Source organism: Hemicordylus capensis, chromosome 1, assembly GCF_027244095.1.
Source record: "Hemicordylus capensis ecotype Gifberg chromosome 1, rHemCap1.1.pri, whole genome shotgun sequence".
NCBI classification, from domain to species: Eukaryota; Metazoa; Chordata; class Lepidosauria; order Squamata; family Cordylidae; genus Hemicordylus; species Hemicordylus capensis.
Window position 1 is genome coordinate 246,064,179 of NC_069657.1, and position 21,235 is coordinate 246,085,413.

The 21,235-nt window shown below is 43.7% G+C and overlaps 1 protein-coding gene across 9 annotated transcripts in view; it reads left to right on the forward strand.

The window, feature by feature from the left end:
• Window positions 1–21,235, forward strand: part of SUPT3H (SPT3 homolog, SAGA and STAGA complex component) — a 376,915-nt gene that overhangs the window by 181,092 nt on the left and 174,588 nt on the right. For all 9 annotated transcript variants that reach the window (XM_053284109.1, XM_053284108.1, XM_053284106.1 and 6 more), the window contains one exon: window positions 13,268–13,352. In XM_053284109.1, coding sequence (XP_053140084.1) covers window positions 13,268–13,352 — 85 coding nt within the window. The remainder of the gene's footprint in view (window positions 1–13,267; window positions 13,353–21,235) is intronic.

The window sequence follows — 21,235 nt, forward strand, 5'->3', positions numbered from 1 at the left end:
TGGTGTTCCCGCCATTGAGTTTGGACTTGAGGATTTTTCTAACTCTCCTGATGTATTCAATTCCAATTTTTCTTTTAACTTCAGTGTGTGCGATGTTATCAGCCTGGAGAATGCCCAAGTATTTGTAAGGTTCTTTCTCTTCCAGGTTCTTGATCTTGCTTCCATTGGGCAGTTCTATTCCTTCTGTTTTTGTTATTTTTCCTCTGTTCATTATTAATGCAGCACACATGTCTAGTCCAAACTCCATTGCTATATCGCTACTGAATATACGGACAGTGTTTAGCAGTGATTCGATTTCTGACTGGGACTTTCCATACATCTTCAGATTGTCCATGTACAGCAGATGGTTTATTTTACTGGATGTTTTAGATGTTTGGTATCCGAGGCCTGTTTTGTTTAGTATTTGTGAAAGGGGGGTCATGGCGATTACAAACAACAGAGGGGATAGTGAGTCCCCTTGGAAAATGCCTCTTCTAATGCTAACCTGTCCAAGTGTCTCACCATTGATTGTTAACTGTGTACTCCACATGCTCATTGCTTTTTAAATAAATATCTGAATGTTTTTGCTGACACCAGTGGTTTCTAAACATTTTAGTATCCATGTGTGAGGCAATGAATCGAAGGCTTTCTTGTAGTCAATCCATGCAACACTTAGATTTGTTTTTCTTCTCTTGCAGTTTTCTAAAATCATTTTGTCAATCAGCAGCTGTTCTTTTGTGCCTCTGGTGTTCAGGCAATTTCCTTTCTGTTCAGCTGGAAGCTGTTTGTTAGTTAATAAGTGTTGCATCACTTCATCTGCTGTTATTCCAGTTAATAATTTGAACATGGTTGGCAGGCAGGTTATCGGTCTATAATTACTTGGAACTGCACCTTTTGCTGGGTCTTTCATGATGAGATGAGTTTTCCCAGTTGTTAGCCATTGTTCAATATCACCACCTTTCATAATGTGATTGAACTGTTTTGATAGTTGTTTATGAAGGCTTGTTAGGTGTTTAAGCCAAAAGCCATGCAGTTCATCGTTGCCTGGTGCAGTCCAATTTTTAATTTTCTTTGCTCTTTCACTTATTAATTCTGGTGTTATTATTAGAGCTTGCATTTGTTGGTTACATTTTTTGACCTCTTTCATCCAGCCTGCTTTTTTATTATAATCTATTGGATTGTCCCATAATTTCCGCCAGAATTGCACTGTTTCTTCTTTATTTGGTGTTTCTATGTTTCTCCTTCTATGCTTTGCTAGAAACGTCTCTGATTCGACTGGAATTGGAGATTCTGCCTGTGTTGTGTAATTCTGGCTTCGTATCTGCTAATCTTCTTTGACACTGCTGTTATTTGCTGCTTTATTATTTCCAGGACTTCTCTAATTTTCCTTGAATCTAGGTGGTATTTTTGGATCAGATACTGTTTGGTGTTTTCATTCTTCAGCTTCTTGTCTTTCATATCTTTCAATTTACTAGCATCTGATCTAAGCCTGGAGATTTTATTTTCTAATCGAATCTTCCATTTAGGTGATGTACTGCTTTCTTTTTTGACAGGTCCACTGATCTTATATCCGAGCTCTTGTGTTGTTATTGTTGCTGCACTGTACATTAGTTGGTTTGTTTCTTGCAAATTATTGGTTGTATTTCTGCAAGTGCAGCATTGACATCTTTTAATGCCTGAGCAAGTTGTTTTTTGGCAACTGTTTTTAGATCTGGAAGTCGAACCCTGGTGGTTGTTTGGTTCATGTGCTCAGTTATTTTTTGCTTTAGTTCTTGTTGCTTTTCTGTTAAACGGCATTTGGGTTTTTGAGGTGAAGGCAAAGGGGAGGTTGCCTGGTTTTGATTTTGAAACAGTTCACCAACAGTGGCATCCTCGATTTCCAACACCTCCTCTACCTGCGCCTGAGCAACTTCTTCAATTGGTGATAATTCTTCAACCATATCTTGAGCCTGTGTTGCTCTTTGCAGTTCTTCCAGCTCAACTCCTGTGAATACTTTATTTCTTATTATGAATCTTCTCTGGTCTGCTAGCCTTTGTTCTGTTATTTCTGTGTCTGGGTGCTTCTCTTTCCAAATTTGGTACATTCTTTTTAAATAACCTCTTCTAGTTGGACTAGACTTGTAATAGCAGATCATTATTTCCTTGTTGGCATTTTTCGTATATTTTTTTCGGTTAAGCAATGTTTCTTCCAGTAACTTTGCTGTCTCCAGCCCTGGTTGCTCAACTGAAGATCCTGAGTCCTGTTGCCCACTTGCCACCAGATGTCCAGGGACTATAGCACCTGGCGCGGTCCTTGTTGACCCGGGCGACAACCGATCCGGTATAGATTTATTAAAGTTATGTCTCACCATATTGTTGATGGGAGAGGCACTCTTTGTCTGGCTCCTCTGGTGAGACCTGTCCAGTATGGTTGGACCTCTGGCATAGCTCTCACCTTCATCAGAGCACACAAGCCCCACAACCACGCCAAGGTAGTACCTCACTGGGGATATTATTATTATTATTATTATTATTACTACCAGACCATCTGATTCTTTTATATCCTGGCCCCGTTATCATATCAGCTGGAAACCTTCCCATAATTCAGATTTCCTGTTCTTTCACTAGTATTTCTAAGGAAATTGGGAGGTGATTACTATCTTGCCGAATTGACACAGAGAAATGGACTATGGCATTCAACAAATCATGGGAGACCAGCACTTGGTCCACACCAGAATGTGTATTCTCCTTATCAATTCTCCCAACCTGCCCCATATAAGATAAAAAGTTCCAACTTAGTCACCAATTGCATTAACCAGAGACCTCTCTTATTATATTTATTAGTGTTAGATTGTTGCCTTAAGAGGGGGCTTCCTCGCTTATATGTTGGTGGCACTGACTTATAATGAGTATAGAACGACATCATTAGGGCCAGTTTTGGCATTAAAATCGCCTGCCACCACTGTTGTGGCATTTGGGTATCCTTCTAATATTAATTGTAAATCGCCCAGAGACACATGTTTTGGGCAGCATAGAAATATGTTAAATAATAAATAAATAAATATGGCCCAGTGTTCTTTGAACCCTGTGTTCCATTAGAGGGAAAATAAATAGCAATCAAGAGGCTGTAATAATTATACTTCATCACATTCGCTAAAGCAACCTGTTCACACAGATCTAATTTGGTTACTTCTACATACACAAGTATGACCAATCTCCCCACCACCACCACCGCCGCCCGCCGTCGCTGTCTTCCACAGAACCAGCTTGCAAATCGCATGTAATAAATCCATCTATTAATATATTCTCCTGGGCCCAAGTCTCTTATAGCAGAACAATAAATAATAAATAATTTACATATACCCTCAGCTACCCAAGTTTTCCAAGGGGAGATGGTGGCATAATTAACATATGACACACATCTGGGGAAGTATAGAGACCTCCACAAGTTGGTTAGAACAATCCTCAGGGTGTCTAGATGTACTTCTAATGCAGTGCTCAGAATAGGGCTAGTCTCATATCTGAATTCGCATAACCACTTATTGGTTGAAATTAAATTGTAATCCATCGGACTGCCCCTTTCATTCTGTCAGACAATTTTGTATCTGGTTGGAGGAAAGCAGTTGTGGAGAAACTTGGGAAGTATGGTTTTCTTCCATCAGTGCTGATCTCCCTAGGTTATTTAAAAGCAAGGGAATTAATTAGACAACACATTCGGGATGTGGCTCTACAGGAGGATAGGGCATGGACCATGAGTTGCACTGTAGTAGGAAATCCTAATAAAACCTTTGCCCCAACCAAATACCTCTATAATCTGACATCCTCAAAACTTTGAAGAGTGTTTACTTTAGCATGCTTTAATGTGTTTCCCTCTGCTTTGTTGGAAGGGAGATACCTGGGTATACCTTACTCCCAACATTTGTACCCCTGACATTCAGGTATTGTGGAATCAATCAAGCATGTGATGCTGTATTGTTTATTTTATGAAGATGTGTGCTCCTTGCATATACTCCCACTTTTGCTTGATTTACCAGGTAGGATGGATGACTTCTATATGCACTACCTCCTTTCCAATGTTAATCCCCAAACCACTTTTCAGGGTATCAAAATTCTGTGCTACAGTGTCTGCAGTAAGAAAGCAGCAGGTCAACTCCTTAACTAATTGTATGCAGAAGTTATAGTGAGGGATTGGGGTCATTAGTATAGTATAGCTTGTTAATTGTATTTTATCCATCTTATAGTTTATGCATGTTATATACCACATTATATATGTTTGTTGGCCGGATTGTTTTATCATACCATGGTCTCCTCTGGGTACAGGAAAACCACTCAGATGTCATGGGTTATTTTACTTGGGCGGGCAAGGGGGAGGTGGTGGTTGTGGTGGTGGAGGAGGGACATAAAAGCTGAATTTTAGGAAAACTGCTCAAATGCATCAGGAGGTTAACACTTTACACTTACGGGCAATGATGGTGTTCATGCACGTACTTTACGTGGATATTTGTAAACAAGAAAATGAAGAATTTGGTAGCCAATTGAAGAAAGTTTAATAGACTATGAGGAAGTAAATTTAGTGAGTAATTCTCTAGTAGAAAAGTGAAGTAATGTGATCAGAACTGATTAGGTCAGCTGTGAAAATGCAAGAGATTTGAGAAAAGAGTTAGGAAGCACTCTTCCAAACAAAATAATATTACAGTAGTCAATTGGAAGTCGTAGGTTAGTGCTCCAATAGAATCCTTTTGATAGAAAAACTAGACTGCCACTCCCACTTTATCGGCAATCAGCAAACATGTTAATTGCCTCAAGCAGCTAGTTTGGCCCTTAGAGGACCCCCCCCCCCCACTTTAACTCAAGAGATATTGTTGCATAGGAAATGTGGCATCCAGTGTATTTCTCTTTTTCTGTAAAGAGCCCATTTTTAAGCAACAGGATTAACAAGAGTTCAAAAGACAAGTCGACTACCATAATTTCCTCCCTACATATATCTCATTTTAAAGATGCTTAGTTGCCAATCTGCATTTGAAAAAGGTGAACAGTGCCTGAGATTTATAAGTTAATATAATTACCAATTTGGAAGTTTCAAGAGTCTTCCTAAGATACATCTGCATATTGTGGAGAAATAAACTCTTGACACTAATAATTCACTCCTGCTAAATGCAAAGGCATTCTGTTTTTAGTCTGAACATGTATGAGGCTGCCTTTGTACTGTTGGTCTATCTAGCTCAGGACAGTTGAAGCTGTGTCTGTGTAGGTCTCCAAAGTTTCAGATGGGAATCTTTGCCCGGCTGACCTGAAGATGCCAGAGATTGAACCTGAGAGTTTCTGCATGCAAAGCACATGCTCTACTACTGGGCTATGGCCTCATATATTTATTTTCTTTTTCTTTTTTTGCTAGTAGGTACAATTTGAAACTGAACTGGTCTCAAAGGTTTTTTAATTTGGTGCTTATTTAGTTGACAATAGAACTGAACTATAATCCTTAATTTCAAAGTTTGCTTATTTACAAATAGGAAAGATCCATAACTTTGAATGGATAAGAGGACCAGTTCAGTTGTCATGTGGAGCCAGGATTTGAATTCTAGTTGGTGTGGTGTTCTCTAGCCCAATGATCTTCGTTGTTTTTCGTTGTTAACACTTTGGTAAAAACAAAACAAAAAACCTTCAATGTGAGAACCATTCCCTATCATGCTGACTTCTGTGCAGTGCTGAGCTTTCCCCAGTGCCAGGGAAGCCTTTAAGAGAAATTGAGCCCCTTACAAGATGGTGTTGGGGCTCAACAGGGCTCCATCATGAGCTCTATATCCACCTGAAAGGACTACACTTCCCAGTATTCCATGTGCACCTTCCAAGATGGCACTGGGGTTCAACAGGGCTCTGATGGCCCTTAGAGAAACTCCACCACTATTGGTTAAAATCCAGCACTGTGTGGTGGGAATGGTCACCTCTGTAGAATTTTCTACTGTAATTATGGGCAGAAACGACGCATTGGCATAATAGCTGCAGTAAGGAAGAAAGGTTGAAAAACTACGGGACCCACCCCCCAAGAAAAAATGCCACATCAGCATAAACGCCACAGTTAGGGGGGGCACATTATTTTTTCAGTTGTGCTGAACACTTAAAATGTTACTACAGCTTGATCCTGAATTCTAGGGTAAACACCACAGGCGGTAATAAACAACTTTTAATAACATACCCTCCTTTCTACCCCAAATTATGGTACTTTGAGTGCAGCTGGCAGAGTAATGTGGGAAGGACACAATTAGAAACCGAAACTCAGATCAACTTTAAAGACAAATTTAAAGAGAGGAAAACTGTCTGGGGGTATTTTCTCCATGATCAAGTATCTCATCTGATTTTATGTCTGATTTTCAATCTAATCTTTAGAATTTCAGCATTATTAATTAATTTTATATTGGTAATAAATCTGAATGTGTGTTCAGATCCCTGACCATCATGAACCTTACTGCAATTAGAGTCCCACAGTGAATGGATGTTTCAAACTCCATGACTAAGCCCCAACAAGCAAAAGACTGCTTCCCTCATTGGGTACCCGAACCTTAAGATCTTTGGCAGCCCTCCAAAGGAGGTGAGGCAGGTGGCTACTACGGAGATGGCCTTTTGGGGGGTTGCACCGCATTTATAGAATAGCCTCCCCAGTGGCACAGTGGGGAAATGTTGAAAGGCATCCTCTCATACTGTACAGGAGGGGGCAATGGTAAATCCCTCCTGTATTCTACCAAAAGAGAACCACAGGGCTACGCGGACACCAGGAGTCAAAATTGACTTGAAGGCACACTTTACCTTTACCTCCCCAGTGAGGTTTGCCTGACTTCATCACTTTGTTCTTTTAGATGCCAGGTAAGGACCTTTTTGTTCACCCGGGCCTTTTAAATTCTAGTTTTCAGACTTGATCTGATTTTAAACTAATTTTAAAATGAGTTTTTAAGCTGCTTTGTATTGTATTTTTTATTTTATTTTCTTCTTTTTTTGTCTGTTATGATTTAATGTGTTATATGTTTTTATTGTATGTTTTAATCTTCTGTTGTGAGCCACCCAGAGAACAATTTGTTGTGGGGCAGCTAACAAATAAAGTTATTGTTGTTACAAAGAATTCTGCAAGAAACCTCATGCAGGATTATCATCCTTTGCCTCAGGAAACCTCAACAAGTGCAGGAACCCGATAAACCAAAAGTGAAAAACCATTCCAAATTGTATTGTCAACTGAGAAGTTAAGAGGCACTCAGCTTAATGGGAGTCATACTTTGAGTAGAAGGAGGACTGAAGGACTCTAAAGGATTTATGTGATTAATGTGGCTTTGGCAGAGTTCTTCCTTTATGCCCTTCAGCGGATCCTCTGAGACTGGACCTTGATTTGACGGGGCATATGGTTGCTACTGATGACACCCAGACTTGTACCATCTCTTATTGATTGATTGATTGATTGATTGATTGAGTAAAACATTTTTATACCGCCCAAAATTTACATCTCTGGGCAGTTTACAACAGAATAAAAACAAAGTAAAACGTTAGTTAAGACAAAAATGAAAAATTTAAAACATTACAACAATTTTAAAATTTTTAAAGAATGTATTTTAAAACAGTATTAAAGCCATTAAAATAATATTAATTAAAAGCCTGGGTGAACAAATGCATCTTTAAAGACTTTTTAAAAGCTGTCAGAGATGGGGAGACTCTTATTGCACTAGGGAGCGCATTCCAAAGCCCCGGGGCAGCAGCGGAGAAGGCCCGTCCCAGACAGGTGGCAGCTGCAGACGGACCTCGCCAGCAGATCTCAGTGGGTGGTGGGGTTCATGACGAAGAAGGCATTCTCTTAAATACCCAGGGCCCAAACTGTTTAGGGCTTTATAGGTTATAACCAGCACCTTGGAAACATATCGGTAGCCAGTGTAGCTCCTTCAATACAAGAGTTATATGGTCTCTCCGAGATGACCCGGAGACCAACCTGGCTGCCACATTCTCGACCAACTGTAGTTTCCGGACTACGTACAAGGGCAGTCCCACATAGAGCGCATTACAGTAATCCAGTCTGGAGGTTACCAGCAGATGTACCACTGTTTTGAGGTCGTTCACTTCAAGAAACAGATGCAGCTGGTGTATCAGCCAAAGCTGACAGAAGGCACTTCTGGCCACTGCCTCAACCTGGGAGACCAAGGAGAGGCTCAGATCCAGAAGAACCCCTAGACTACGTACCTGCTCGTTCCGAGGAAGTATGACCCCATCCAGAACAGGCAGATCAAAGTCATCTCTCGAGTTCAGACCCTGCACAGTAAGTACCTCCGTCTTAGCTGGATTCAGTCTCAGTTTGTTATCCCTCGTCCAGCCCACCACTGACTCCAGGCAGGCATTTAGGGAGGGTATGCCCTCTCCCGATGATGCTGACATGGAAAAATAGATTTGGGTGTCATCAGCATACTGATAGCACCCTGCACCAAATCTCCTGATGATCTCTCCAGCCGTTTCATGTAGATGTTAAACAACATTGGAGACAATATAGGGCCCTGAGGTACACCATACAAGAGTTCAGATTTTGAAGAGCAGCAGTCTCCAAGGGACACCATCTGGAACCTGTCTGAGAGGTAGGAGCGGAACCACCGCAAAACAGTGCCTCCAACTCCCACCCCCCTCAGATGCTCCAGAAGGATACTGCGGTTGATAGTATCGAAAGCCACCGAGAGGTCCAGAAGGACCAACAGAATCGCACTTCCTCTGTCAGTTCCCAATTGGAGATAATCCATCAGGCTGACCAAGGCAGTCTCCACCCCATAGCCAGCCCGAAAGCCAGTTTGAAATGGGTCAAGATAATCAGTTTCCTTCAAGACTGTCTGGAGCTGAGAGGCCACCACCCTCTCAGTTACCTTGCCCAGCCATGGAAGGTTGGAGACAAGCCTGTAGTTGTTCAAGTCAGAGGGATGCAGGGTAGGCTTCTTCAGAAGCAGTCTAATAATTGCCTCCTTAAGACAAGGAGGCATCCTACCTGCCCTCAGAGATGCATTTATAATCTCTACCAGGTGTTCTACAACAACCCCCCTGCCAGATAATATAAGCCATGTCGGGCAAGGGTCAAGAGAACAGGTGGTAGGCCGCACTATTCCAATCAGCTTGTCCACATCCTCAGGAGTCACAAACTGGAACTGATCCAACCTAATCACACAGGAGGAGTCGCTGGACATCTCCACATCAGACACTGAAGTAATTGTGGAGACAGAGTCTAAGTCAGCCCGAATACGAGAGATTTTTTCCACAAATAATTCATTAAACACATCACAGGGGTTAATCGATGGTTCCAGATTCTGATTCAAGGGAGGAAGGGCACATACTAGCCCTCTCACAACCCTGAACAACTCTGCTGGACGTGAACTTGCAGATGCAATACGGGCAGAAAAGAATTGCTTCTTTGCCACACGTATCGCCTGAACCATAGGTCTTCAAATGAGCTCTATGTTGCAATCTGTAGGATTCAAGCCAAGTCTTTCTCCACTTGTGCTCCAGTTGTCTACCTTTCCGCTTCAGCCCCCATAGTTCTTCTGTATACCAAAGGGCCAATTTTGAAACAGGTCGGAGAGGACGCTTAGGAGCAATCATGTCTACAGCCCCAGTGAGTTTGCTGTTCCAGTTCTCCACCAGGGCATCAACAGGATCACCAGCAGAGCCAACACTACATCTCTACAAGGCTTCTTGAAATCCTGTTGGATCCAATAACCTTCTCGGGTGGATCATCCTAATAGGCCCCTCGCCCCTGCGAAGGTGGGAAGTGATTGTGAGTCCAACCTTAACCACATGGTGGTCTGTCCATGACAATGGGGAAATCACAGGATTCCCCACTCATGGAACACCACCCTGATCAGAGTGAAAGACCAAATCAAGCGTGTGACCAGCAATGTGTGTCGGCCCCGAGACCACCTGGGATAGGCCCGTAGTCGTCATGGCCGTTATGAACTCCTGAGCCGCCCCGGACAAATTTGTTCCAAAGTGAACATTGAAGTCCCCCAGCACCACAAGCCTGGGGGACTCTTACACCAAGTCCGAGACCAAGTCCGTCAGCTCAGTTAGGGACTCCATTGAGCAGCGGGGCGATTGGTATACCAACAGAAGTCTCAGTCTGTTCCTGGTCCTCAGACTTAAGTACACATATTCAATATGGTCTGACACTCTAACAGGGATCCTGGTAAGAGAAAGATTATTCTTATAGACCACAGCCACAGCACATCCCCACCCACGGTCCCTCACCCGCTCCTCAACAGAGTAGCCTGGAGGAAGAAGCTGGGACCACACTGGGCCCTCAGCCTCCCCCATCCAGGTCTCTGTAATACATACCAGGTCGACACCTTCATCCAGAATGAAATCATGAATGTTTTCTGATTTGTTCTGGACTGACCTGGCATTACAGAGGAGCAAGGTGAGGTTCCAAGCGTAATTGGCACTGCTCCCCAAGGTCAAATTCCTGGCAGGACAGCCGGAAGGGGAAACCGCTATTAGATTTCTAAGTCCCTTCCCCTGTAACGGCCCACTGACCTGCCAACGTTACTTCTTCTGTTCCCCACCACAACCGGAATGGCCGTCCCACAGTCAGTGGACACGCTCCCTGTCTCCCCATCTCCAGTTAATCCCAGACACATTCTAAGATTATCTCACCCAGGACTAATTAAAACAGAAGCTCCACTATTAAATCCCCCCCCACGCATATACACACATACATACCTAGGCCAGATAGCATGTGCACGCTCTTCCTCCCTCCCTCCCACTCCCCCAGCCCAGTAACATCAATGAACAAAAAGCAGGCAACATGTCATTAGCACATTGAGAGTTTTCCTGCCTGTGCTCCATTTCATTGGCTGCCACATATAGGGGAAACTCACAGTGATGCTACATCACACATTTAGCATAAGATGTAGAGAGAATCAAGGACTCTTCTAGGGCCAGCAGAGTGGAGCTGGAGTTTCCTTTTCCTAATCTATAAAGCAAGAGTGCCTGAATATTTGTGCTATGATTTTTTTTCCTGCAAGCTTTTATTTTTGTTGAAAGTTAGAGAGACAGCAGATAAAATAGAGTTCATAATAACCATTGCTGTATGTCATCCAAGAAGTACTTTTGCATGGTGAAATAGTATTGAAATACTATATTTTTCAGAAAATGTTGCATGTTTTATGTTGTTGATTCATAAGTAGTACCTTTTAACTTCTCTAATAGTTCTATCTGAAAGCTTTTAGGACTAAGCAACAGCACAAACATTTTGATTAACTATATAAGACACTTTCAATGCTTTTAGATCTGTTTGGAGAGTATACACAAGAAACAATAACCACTCTGTAAAGTACTCTGATGAGATTGTGGAAGAAGCTATTTCTAAGTACAAAAATGAGCATAGTAAGGATTTCTTAAATCATCTTGGTTCCTCTTCATTTTTAAAACTGGATTCTCAGATAGAGCCTCTGTCCTGAAATGCCCTTTCCCCTGTTGCTCACGATGAGGCTCTGTTAGAGTGACTTTGTTCTAACCAGTAGCACTGGTAACGCTTTTAAGAAGTGCTCAGGAGATTAGGCCTCATTGTCTGACTTTGAAACAAAACAAACAGAGTTCCAGATGTGGACTCTTTGGGCTTGTATTTATGTATGTATATTTATATGCTAGGTGCATGTTCAAGCTATTGCTGTGGCAAAAGTACGTGGAGCAGGGCATCCCGTTCAGATGAGCTGGAGAATTACTTAGCTGATGTCCAAGTGTCCCACCCAAAGATTCCATTGGAGAAAAATACAGTATTGATGTGGGATGGGGGGCTGGTTAATTTAGTTAATACTTGTTACTATCCAATCCCTGTGTGCCACCCTTCCACAACTTGCCATTTATAATTCCTTCAGCACCAGGACTCATTTCCCCAATCGCCATCTTCCTGGACCTGAAATGCCCCCAGTTTCTAGCTTCCCACCATGTAAGTTGTTGTCATCCTGTGTGTTATTACTTGCTCTCTTATTACGACCAGTTTAAACATCCCTATTATCCAAGTTTTCCCAGTGGTAGCCACAGGCCATTGACCCTAATTCCCTAACCTCCCGCTTGGCGCAAAGACAGGCAGAGGAGAAGCTTGCAATTTGCCTGCTCCATGCTTTACTCTGGTCCAGTACACTGCACTTCAGTCTTATGCATAATGCAGAATAGGGAGAAATTGTAGTATGCAGTATGTGTCATTGCCTTGTTAGCTGTTTTGCCTAGCTAATTACTGAAGATGGTTCAGTAATATATGTGGAGGCTGATAAGGGTGCCATAAGCTTGACTGGAGATCTAAAGAATCCCAGGTCAGGGCCCTAGCAAGGCTTGGCAACCTGAAGAGATAAAATATGTGCCGCTGACTAGATAGGGAGGCTATTCACACGATGGGAGAAATTCGGGCTAGCAGAGGCTAGCCTGATTTTCTCCCATTGTGAGAACCATCGGGCTCGGCTGCAAGCCTGGTGGTTCTTAAGTGGATAACCCGCTAAACTACCCCTGCCCTTAAACCAGGTTTGCGGAGCGAGTGCTCCGCAAATCTGTTTTTTTAAATTGTGTGTTGCCGTGCTTCTGCGGCGCAGCAGCCCACGAGGAGACCCGCAACCAGGAAGCTGCAAAGCAGTCTCCTGGCTCGGGAGTCTCTCCAGCATACCCTGCGGGCTTGCGCAGGGCATGCTGGAGCTTCCTGGGGCCGCGCAGCCCCCAAACTCCCAAGCCCCTGCTGGCTCTGTATGGACGGCTGTTGCAGCTGCCCGGAGCAGACTGACTGCTCGTCTGCAGGGTCAGTGGGCTAAGCCCACTCTCCCCGCTAACCCTTTCCAGGCGGCTCCCACTGATTGTGGGAACCGCCTCAGAATGTGATAGGGGTTGAGGTTTCACATCCTTTTCCACACAAACACATGACCTGAAATTATGGATGGGGATGAATGCGCGGAATGAGCCTGTCCCTCCCCCTCATTCATTCATTCATTCATTCATACTCTCTCTCTCTCAAACTGAATTTGTATTGCTGTAGAACGGTTATGATTGCTGCTGCATATTATGATGATTACTCCACTTAAAGGATGCTGTAGAAGTTCTACCTAAGCTAGTGAAAGATAGCAAAACCATACTTAAATCCCTACTCTGAGAAATCATTTGGAGTATCATATCAAAGGAGTTTATTCAGTTGGTTGTCTCAAATTGTGTTTCAAATATTTTTATACTCCACTTGTATTATGTAGTCTAATTCTTCTTTGTTGCTAATTTAGACAGTCTGATTTTTCTGGTAACATCTGTTAACTTGTTAAAAAAACCATTCTTTCAGGTTTTCTTTGGGAGATGCTCGCAGGCCACTCTATGAGTCGGCAGTATTGGTGGAAGACGTTGTGCACACTCAGCTGATTAATTTGGTAAGAAGAACTTTTAAACTTTCTAGAATTTCATTCAGGCCCTTTTTGGGACAAAGTAGAGAATGCATAATTGGACTTAAGCAAACTGTATTAATGGTTGTTATTAACAGATTAAGGTAGGAGACTTGATGCTACAAACACAGGAACATAAGAAACTGCCATATACTGAGTCAGACCATTGGTCTATCTAGCTCAGTATTGTCTTCACAGACTGGCAGTGGCTTCTCCAAGGTTGCAGGCAGGAATCTCTCTCAGCCCTATCTTGGAGAAGTCAAGGAGAGAACATGAAACCTTCTACTCTTCCCAGAGTGGTTCCATCCCCTGAGGGGAATATCTTGCAGTGCTCACACTTCTAGTCACCTATTCAGATGCAACCAGGGCAGACCCTGCTTAGCTATGGGGACAAGTCATGCTTGCTACCACAAGACCAGCTTTCCTCTTCTAAGGAGAGGCTGAGAAATATTATGCAGAGTTGATGTGGTGTATCTGTCTGTCTTTCTCGCACACATGCATGAATGCACACACATCTTCAGGAAGTGCTCACACTCTTTTTAAAGGAAGTACATGTTGTTATTGAGGCTACACAGTGCACTCATAATTAAGATATTACTGGGGTCAGTAGGCGTCTGAAGGATCAGTACAATCCCAATGGGGAGTCCAAGCATCCTGTCAAGCCTCTGGACCTTTAGTGTGATAGTCCTGCTTAACAGGGCAGAGTCAAATATGTGCACCTGATGTCAGGCAGAACACTACTGACTTCTTTAAAAATCGACTACAGTATGTACAAGTTAAGACCTTTTCATTCTTCATAGCTTTAAGTACGTGATTGGTGGCTGCGGCTTTTATTGCCTTAGTCTCACTGACTTTCACTCATCCACATTTTGGGCACAGGTACCAGGACAGTTTGATACACAGATGACAGGAGTCTTAAAAGGATGTGCCTCCTAGCAGGGTCAGTGCCCAAGCCTTGGATGTCAGGCTCAGTTGTTTACGCTGATGGCTGCTGCTGTTGATTGATTCAGCAATCAAGATACTCTCCTTGCAGACTGCATTTTTGATGTAGATTGGGTGGAACCTTAAGCTGATCCTAGATGTCGAAAAGAAGTTACAAAAAAAGCAGCAGAAGCTGGTTTTTGAAAGACTGACAAATGTCCATTGCTCTCCCTGGGTAGTAGAGAGGCAGCCTTTGTACTGTCTCTTGTATGTCATCCATTCTAAGGAGGAAAGTCATTTTGATTTTATACTGGGTTTTTAGATTCTTAATTCCAAATAGATTACATTTATTAGTTGATCTTGGGTATCTTAGAATAATAAGATGCTGAAAGGTCCAAAGAGACTGAATGCAGATTTATAGAAAGACCTTTAATAAGGTCCAAGTTCTTGCCTTAACTTCTTGATATCCATTTGTCCTGATGGAAGGAACAGCATAACAAAACACAAGTCAGGTCTTTGACTGTCAACAAACATACTTTGTTGACAGTAATTCAAAATTGATATCAGAAAGGAGAGCTGTGATGTCTGTAACTCAATAAATATGACAGCATATTTCCACAGTATACAAATGTATCATTTTGAAAAGGTAAGAAAATTATTTGAAAAGAATCTCAAATTATTTTAGAACGATGCTGCTTTTGATGATTAGAATCAGGAAAATGCAAATCTGAAAGCATTCTGAAAACCATATTTATCCTTAGGTTCTCATTCTGTATTTAACTAGAGTACATTTTATTGAAACTGAATAAAATTAGCACAAAAAATGAAATGCCAGTACTCTTGTTTCATAAGACTGTCAAGATAATAAAATGCCCAAGGCCAACATAATTGTATATATCCTATTACTAAGAGCAAAGTATTCCAAAGTCAATTGCCCTTGGACACTGCAAAATATTTCAGTATCTGGCTGACATTTTAAGGCTTTTAATGTTTTTTTGAATGCCTTTTTTCAAGGCTTCTGCTAATGGTGTATACTGCTTGGTACATATGAATTCATAGCTTTCAGAATGTTATCTGTTAGGGGCTATGTCTGCTTGCAATGTGATCTCCTGTGATATGGATCACCATGCATAACTTCTCTGTACTGAGTTTCAATTTCATTCATTCTTATCCAGCCCATTACCAACCCCTGGCAGTCATTCAAAAAGGAAACTGCCACACCTGGTTCAGATGGAAAGGAGAAATTCCTGGGTGCTATCATGACATTCCAAAACTTGGGAAAAGCTCATCAGAGGTCTTTTTGGAGACTGAAGATACTATTCCTAGGGCTACCCATACACCCTAAGGGCGGCTGCCATGGCTGCACTCATGTTGCTCTCTGTGAGTTTGCTTAATCACTCAAATGACAGAGAAGCTACTGTCTGCAAGTCCTTGTCAAGACTTTGGAGCCCAGACCACTAGGATTATTCTCTTCTCACTGATCGTTGCTATCCTTCTCTTCCCACCACAGTCTTCCTTGCCTCATCAACCTGGATTCATGGGATAGGGTTTCACATTGTCATGATGAGATGGGACTTTTGTAACCATGGACTCTTGAGTGAGAGGGCTGCCTGGGCTTCTCAGCCTCCAAATGTCATGGTCCTTGAAAGTGCAAATGTTTATATGCTGCATACAAATGCCAGTGTTGCCTTCAGTACTGTTTTCAAGTCAGCTCTCCTTTCCACATGATGCCAGATGTCTCCTTCAGCTACAATCCCTTGGCAAGAAAGCCTGGAAGTTAGGCGTCATGGATAGCAATAACTATTCCACCACTGTACTTGCTGCTCAAATCTGCAATTAGGAGGCCTGAAGAGGCTCCTCCTGTCACTTCTCAAGAGAACAGCTAATGCTCTCCTTGACAAGTTCCTGGGCAGCTTCTTTTCCAGATGGAAGCTGCCTGTTTTGCAGAGCAGCAAACCAACACAACCTGCCACAGCTGAGACTGTAGAGAAGGCTGTGGCTATTGATGCCGCTCTCAGATGCCACATGTGACTTCACTTCACTTTGTTTGGCCTCTCTGCTACGATGAGTTGATAATAGCAAAAAAGCCACTAGCTTCTCATTATAACCAGCCAGGAGCCACAAGAGTCATAAGGGTGTGCTGTGGCATGAACCAGTTCAAACAACCTGCTGTCATTCTCAGCTACCAATCACTGTAATCTATCCAATAAAGAATGAACAGAGGAGGACTTGGATATATCTCTTTTAAAGACTCTGAAACAATGCTGGCATCCAAGTTGGAGCAGATGCAAACACTGGCAAAGAACTCTGCAAAACTATTACAGTGGGCTTTCCAGAGAAGGAGAGACAGATTTTAAAATCGTCACCACTCTAAAGCTCTGCTGGATGAGACTGTTGATGTAAAGTTGGCAGAGAAGGCAGACATCTCTCCTGCTGTCATTGCCACAAAATAGGCCTTCAGATTCAGACAGACTCACTGCAAGATTTTCTCCACATGCCCTCAAGCCATTGCCTTCCTTTCACATTGACTGTAACTCCCCATTAAATCATGGAGAGGCCATACTCTGTCAATTGGAGCAAGGACCTAAGCTTTATAGTGTCAGATGTTGACTATTCTGGTATCAACGATGGCTTGGTAATATGGGTAGTAACATCATCTAAATAATCTCTCCAAACCTCTCTGGAGTCCATTTTCATCTACAGAATCTTCAGTCTATCATGTGTTCCTAGAAGCAGTTGCATGCACACACTTATAAATATACTTGAACAAGGTAGCTGGTGCGGAAGGTACAATCTTTATTCAGTATGGGCACAGGGTCTTTCTGCTCACTTTTCCTATGTTGCCTCTGAACAGAGTATCCAATTGGAAATAATTGGGTCCATGTTTTGTCCAGCCAGATCTCTTACCAGATAGGCCTTCTCATCCAGAATTAAATCATGGCTAACAGTTTAAAGAAGCAATACTGCTTCCTGTGCAGGACACTAATTAGAGAGGTTATCAAAATAAGACAAACTAATATACTTTGTGATTGTATAAAATAAAGGAAGTGGAGATCCCATAGGGATCTAATGAATCACAGGATGGAAACAATCTTCTGGCTAACTAAACATTCAGGCTTAGTACAAAGTCATAGAGTATATATACAATTCAGCAAACCGGAAAATACTGTATGTTTACATGAATGGATAAAGAAGGTCACAAAAACCATCTGGGCAAAATCCTTGGAGTATTCATTCTGTTCCTACTGTAGATTTAGTTAAACTACATATCTGCCATGCCGTAGGCTCATGGCACACCTGTCTTTAGTACAGCACCAAGCTGGGAGAAAGAAATCCTGCAAAGAGGCCTGTTATCATTTGTCAGGATGTCAGTCAGACCAGAAGAGAGTGGCAGATTTCCGGAAGTGTCATACTCTCTTGTTGGTAGGCAAGAAATTACAATTAAAATTGTTTGCTTTGTTAGACTTTCAAATAAAGGTTTGGAGTTTACTTAGATTATTTTAAAGTTAAAATCTGCATGCATTTCTGTGGATGTTCTAAAAGATGATAGCGAAAAATTAATGTTAAACGTTAGAGGTAGGTGGCCATCCAGATAGGCTATAGTTAGATTATTTTAATATATCACCAGAATACCCTCAGGTGCTTTGTACAGCTAGGATCCAAAGCACAGAGTTCAGTTAATGAAGCCTCCTTTGTAAAGCAATTAGCCTAACCTATATCCCTCTGCTGCACTAAGGTGCTGCAAATCCAGTTTGCTGCCTTAAAGAGCATAGGTTCTGTTAGCAGGGCCCAGTTCAGCTGGCTGGACCTAGGGCAGAGTGAGAAGGAAAGAGGGAATGGATGGGAGGAAAAGGAGAGGAAATGAGAAGCAGGGCGGTCAGTTCCAAATTATGTCAAGAATGGGATGGTAGCTGAAGCAAGAAGAAATGAGGTGCATAAGGGAGGAAGGGAAAGACTTTTGGTTTGTAAGTGTAAAATCTTGAAAGCAGAACTTCACACGTGGAACGACCACTGAAGGAAGCGACAGCCCCATGTCAGATTGTCCCCCACCCCATAATGTGTAGTGCAACTTGCTCATTGATTCACTTTCCTTGCCTTTGCCAACTGCAGCCAGTTTGTGGGGCTAAGCACACCTGGTAATTGGATGATAGAAGTTGCCTACATACTTCAGTGGGAGGCAGCGGCAACTCCACACAGCGCTGTCATTTTCAGCAGCACCCTGTGTTTCTTATAGTGTGTAGTTCTGCCTCAACTTTGCTGAAAACCTAGTTTATTAAGGAGTCACCTTGCTGTTAGTTCTGTGTAAAGATGAGTCACCTTGTTTTCCAAGTTGCCCCCCCCAGTAAAAGATTTATTTATTTATTTATACATACATACATACATACATACATACATACATTTCTATACCGCCTTTCGTTAAAAACACAACCCCAAGGCGGTTTACAAAAATTAAAACATACAATACAAAAGCAACAAAAAACATCAAGCTAAAAACATATAAAAACAGCCATAAAAACAATACAACAGATAAAAACACACAGAAGCCGCAGTAAAATTATGTAAAAGCCTGGGTAAAAAGCCAAGTCTTTACAAGCTTTCTAAAAGCCATGATGGAGTCCAAGGAACGAATGGCCACTGGGAGAGCATTCCAGAGTCTAGGAGCAGCAACAGAGAAGGCCCTGTCCCGAGTACACGACAGCTGGGCCCCCTCAGATGTCCTCGTCAGGCGGGCAGCAACCCTTGGGAACAGGCGGTCCCTCAAATAACCCAGGCCCAAACCGTTTAGGGCTTTAAAGGTCAAAACCAGCACCTTGAATTGGACCCGCAAATGAACCGGCAGCCAGTGCAGCTCTTTCAAAATGGGGGTGATATGTTCCCAACGGGCAGCTCCAGATAAAACCCTCACTGTGGCGTTTTGCACTAGCTGCAGTTTCCGGATATTCTTCAAGGGCAGCCCCACGTAGAGCGCGTTACAGTAATCCAGCTGCGACGTGACTAAGGCGTGGGTAACCGTGGCCAGATCTGCCTTCTCGAGAAAGGGACGCAGCTGGCGCAACAGCCGAAGCCGTGCAAAGGCACCCCTGGCCACCACCTCCACCTGAGCTTCCAAAAGCAGAGCCGGGTCCAGTAGTACCCCCAAGCTGCATACTTGCTCCTTCAAGGGGAGTGCAACCCCATCCAGAACCGGTAGAATCTCCTCATCCCGATTGGCTCTCCTACTGACCAACAGTACCTCTGTCTTATCCGGATTCAATTTCAGTTTGTTAGCCCACATCTAACCCATCAAGGCCTCCAGCCCCCGATTCAGGACATCCACCGCCTCCCTAGGATCAGATGACAAGGAGAGATAGAGCTGAGTGTCATCCGCATATTGCTGACAACTCAGTCCAAGTCTCCGGATGACCTCTCCCAGTGGCTTCATGTAAATGTTAAACAGCATGGGGGACAAGACCGATCACTGCGGGACCCCACAGGCCAACGGCCACGGGGCCGAGGAGTAGTCCCCCAGCACCACCTTCTGGACCCTCCCCCCAAGAAAGGACCGGAACCACTGCAACGCAGTGCCTCCGATTCCCATACTCGAGAGGTGGCCCAGAAGGATACCATGGTCGATGGTATCGAACGCCGCCGAGAGGTCCAGCAGAACCAACAGGGACGCACTCCCCCTGTCTAGTTCCCGGCGTAGGTCATCCACTAGAGCGACCAAGGCAGTCTCAGTCCCATACCCGGGGCGGAAGCCAGATTGAAAAGGGTCCAGATAATCCGTATCATCCAAGACCCTCTGCAGCTGGGACGCCACCACACGCTCCATCACCTTGCCCAGAAAGGGAAGGTTAGACACAGGTCTATAGTTGTCCAGGTTGGAGGGATCAAGGGAGGGTTTTTTTAATAGTGGTCTTACCACCGCCTCCTTGAGGCACGATGGCATCCTGCCCTCCCTTAATGAAGCATTAACGATCACCTCCAACCATCTGCCCGTCCCCTCCCTGGCAGCTTTTATTAGCCATGAAGGGCAAGGGTCAAGAGCGCACAAAGTCGCCTGCACACTGCCCAGGATCTTGTCCACATCCTCAGGCCGCACCAACCGAAAAGAATCCAACACAATGGGACCAGATGGTACCAGAGGCACGTCTGCTGGAACTGCCAAAACTCTGGAGTCCAGGTCAGCACGGATGCTAGCGACTTTATCTGCAAAGCGACAGGCAAACAGATCACAAAGAGCTGTAGATGACTCCTCCCCCATTCTCTGGGGGGATGTGTGGAGCAAGGTTTTTACCACATGAAACAGCTCTGTTTGTCTGCACTGAGCAGACGCAATGGAGGCGGAGAAAAAGCATTTCTTCGCTGCCCCCACCGCCACGGCATAGTCCCTAAAATGGGTTCTAGCCCGTGTTTGGTCGGATTCGTGGCGACTCTTCCTCCAGCGTCGTTCTAGCCGTCGTCCGAGTTGCTTCATCACCCTAAGCTCCGAGGAAAACCAAGGAGCAGATCGGTCTCCACCAAGCCGGAGAGGGCGTTTAGGAGCAACCGTGTCAACAGCCCGGGCCATCTCTCCATTCCAGAGATCAACCAGGGCCTCGACAGGCTCACCAGCTCTGGACACTGGAAACTCCCCGAGGGCCGTCTGGAATCCAAGCGAATCCATAAGCCTCTGGGGGCGGACCATCCTAATTGGCCCACCACCCCTGCAGAGGGCAGACGGAGCAGTCAAACTAAACCCCACCAGAAGATGATCTGTCCATGACAAAGGAATGATCTTAAATTCCCCCATCTCCAGATCATTTATTTCCCGGTCTGCAAAAACCAGATCCAGAGTGTGTCCCGCCACGTGGGTAGGGCCCGATACCAATTGAGAGAGGCCCCTGGTTGCCATGGAGGCCATGAAGTCCTGAGCCGCACCCACTAGGGGGGTCTCAGCATGAACATTGAAATCCCCCAAAACAATAAGC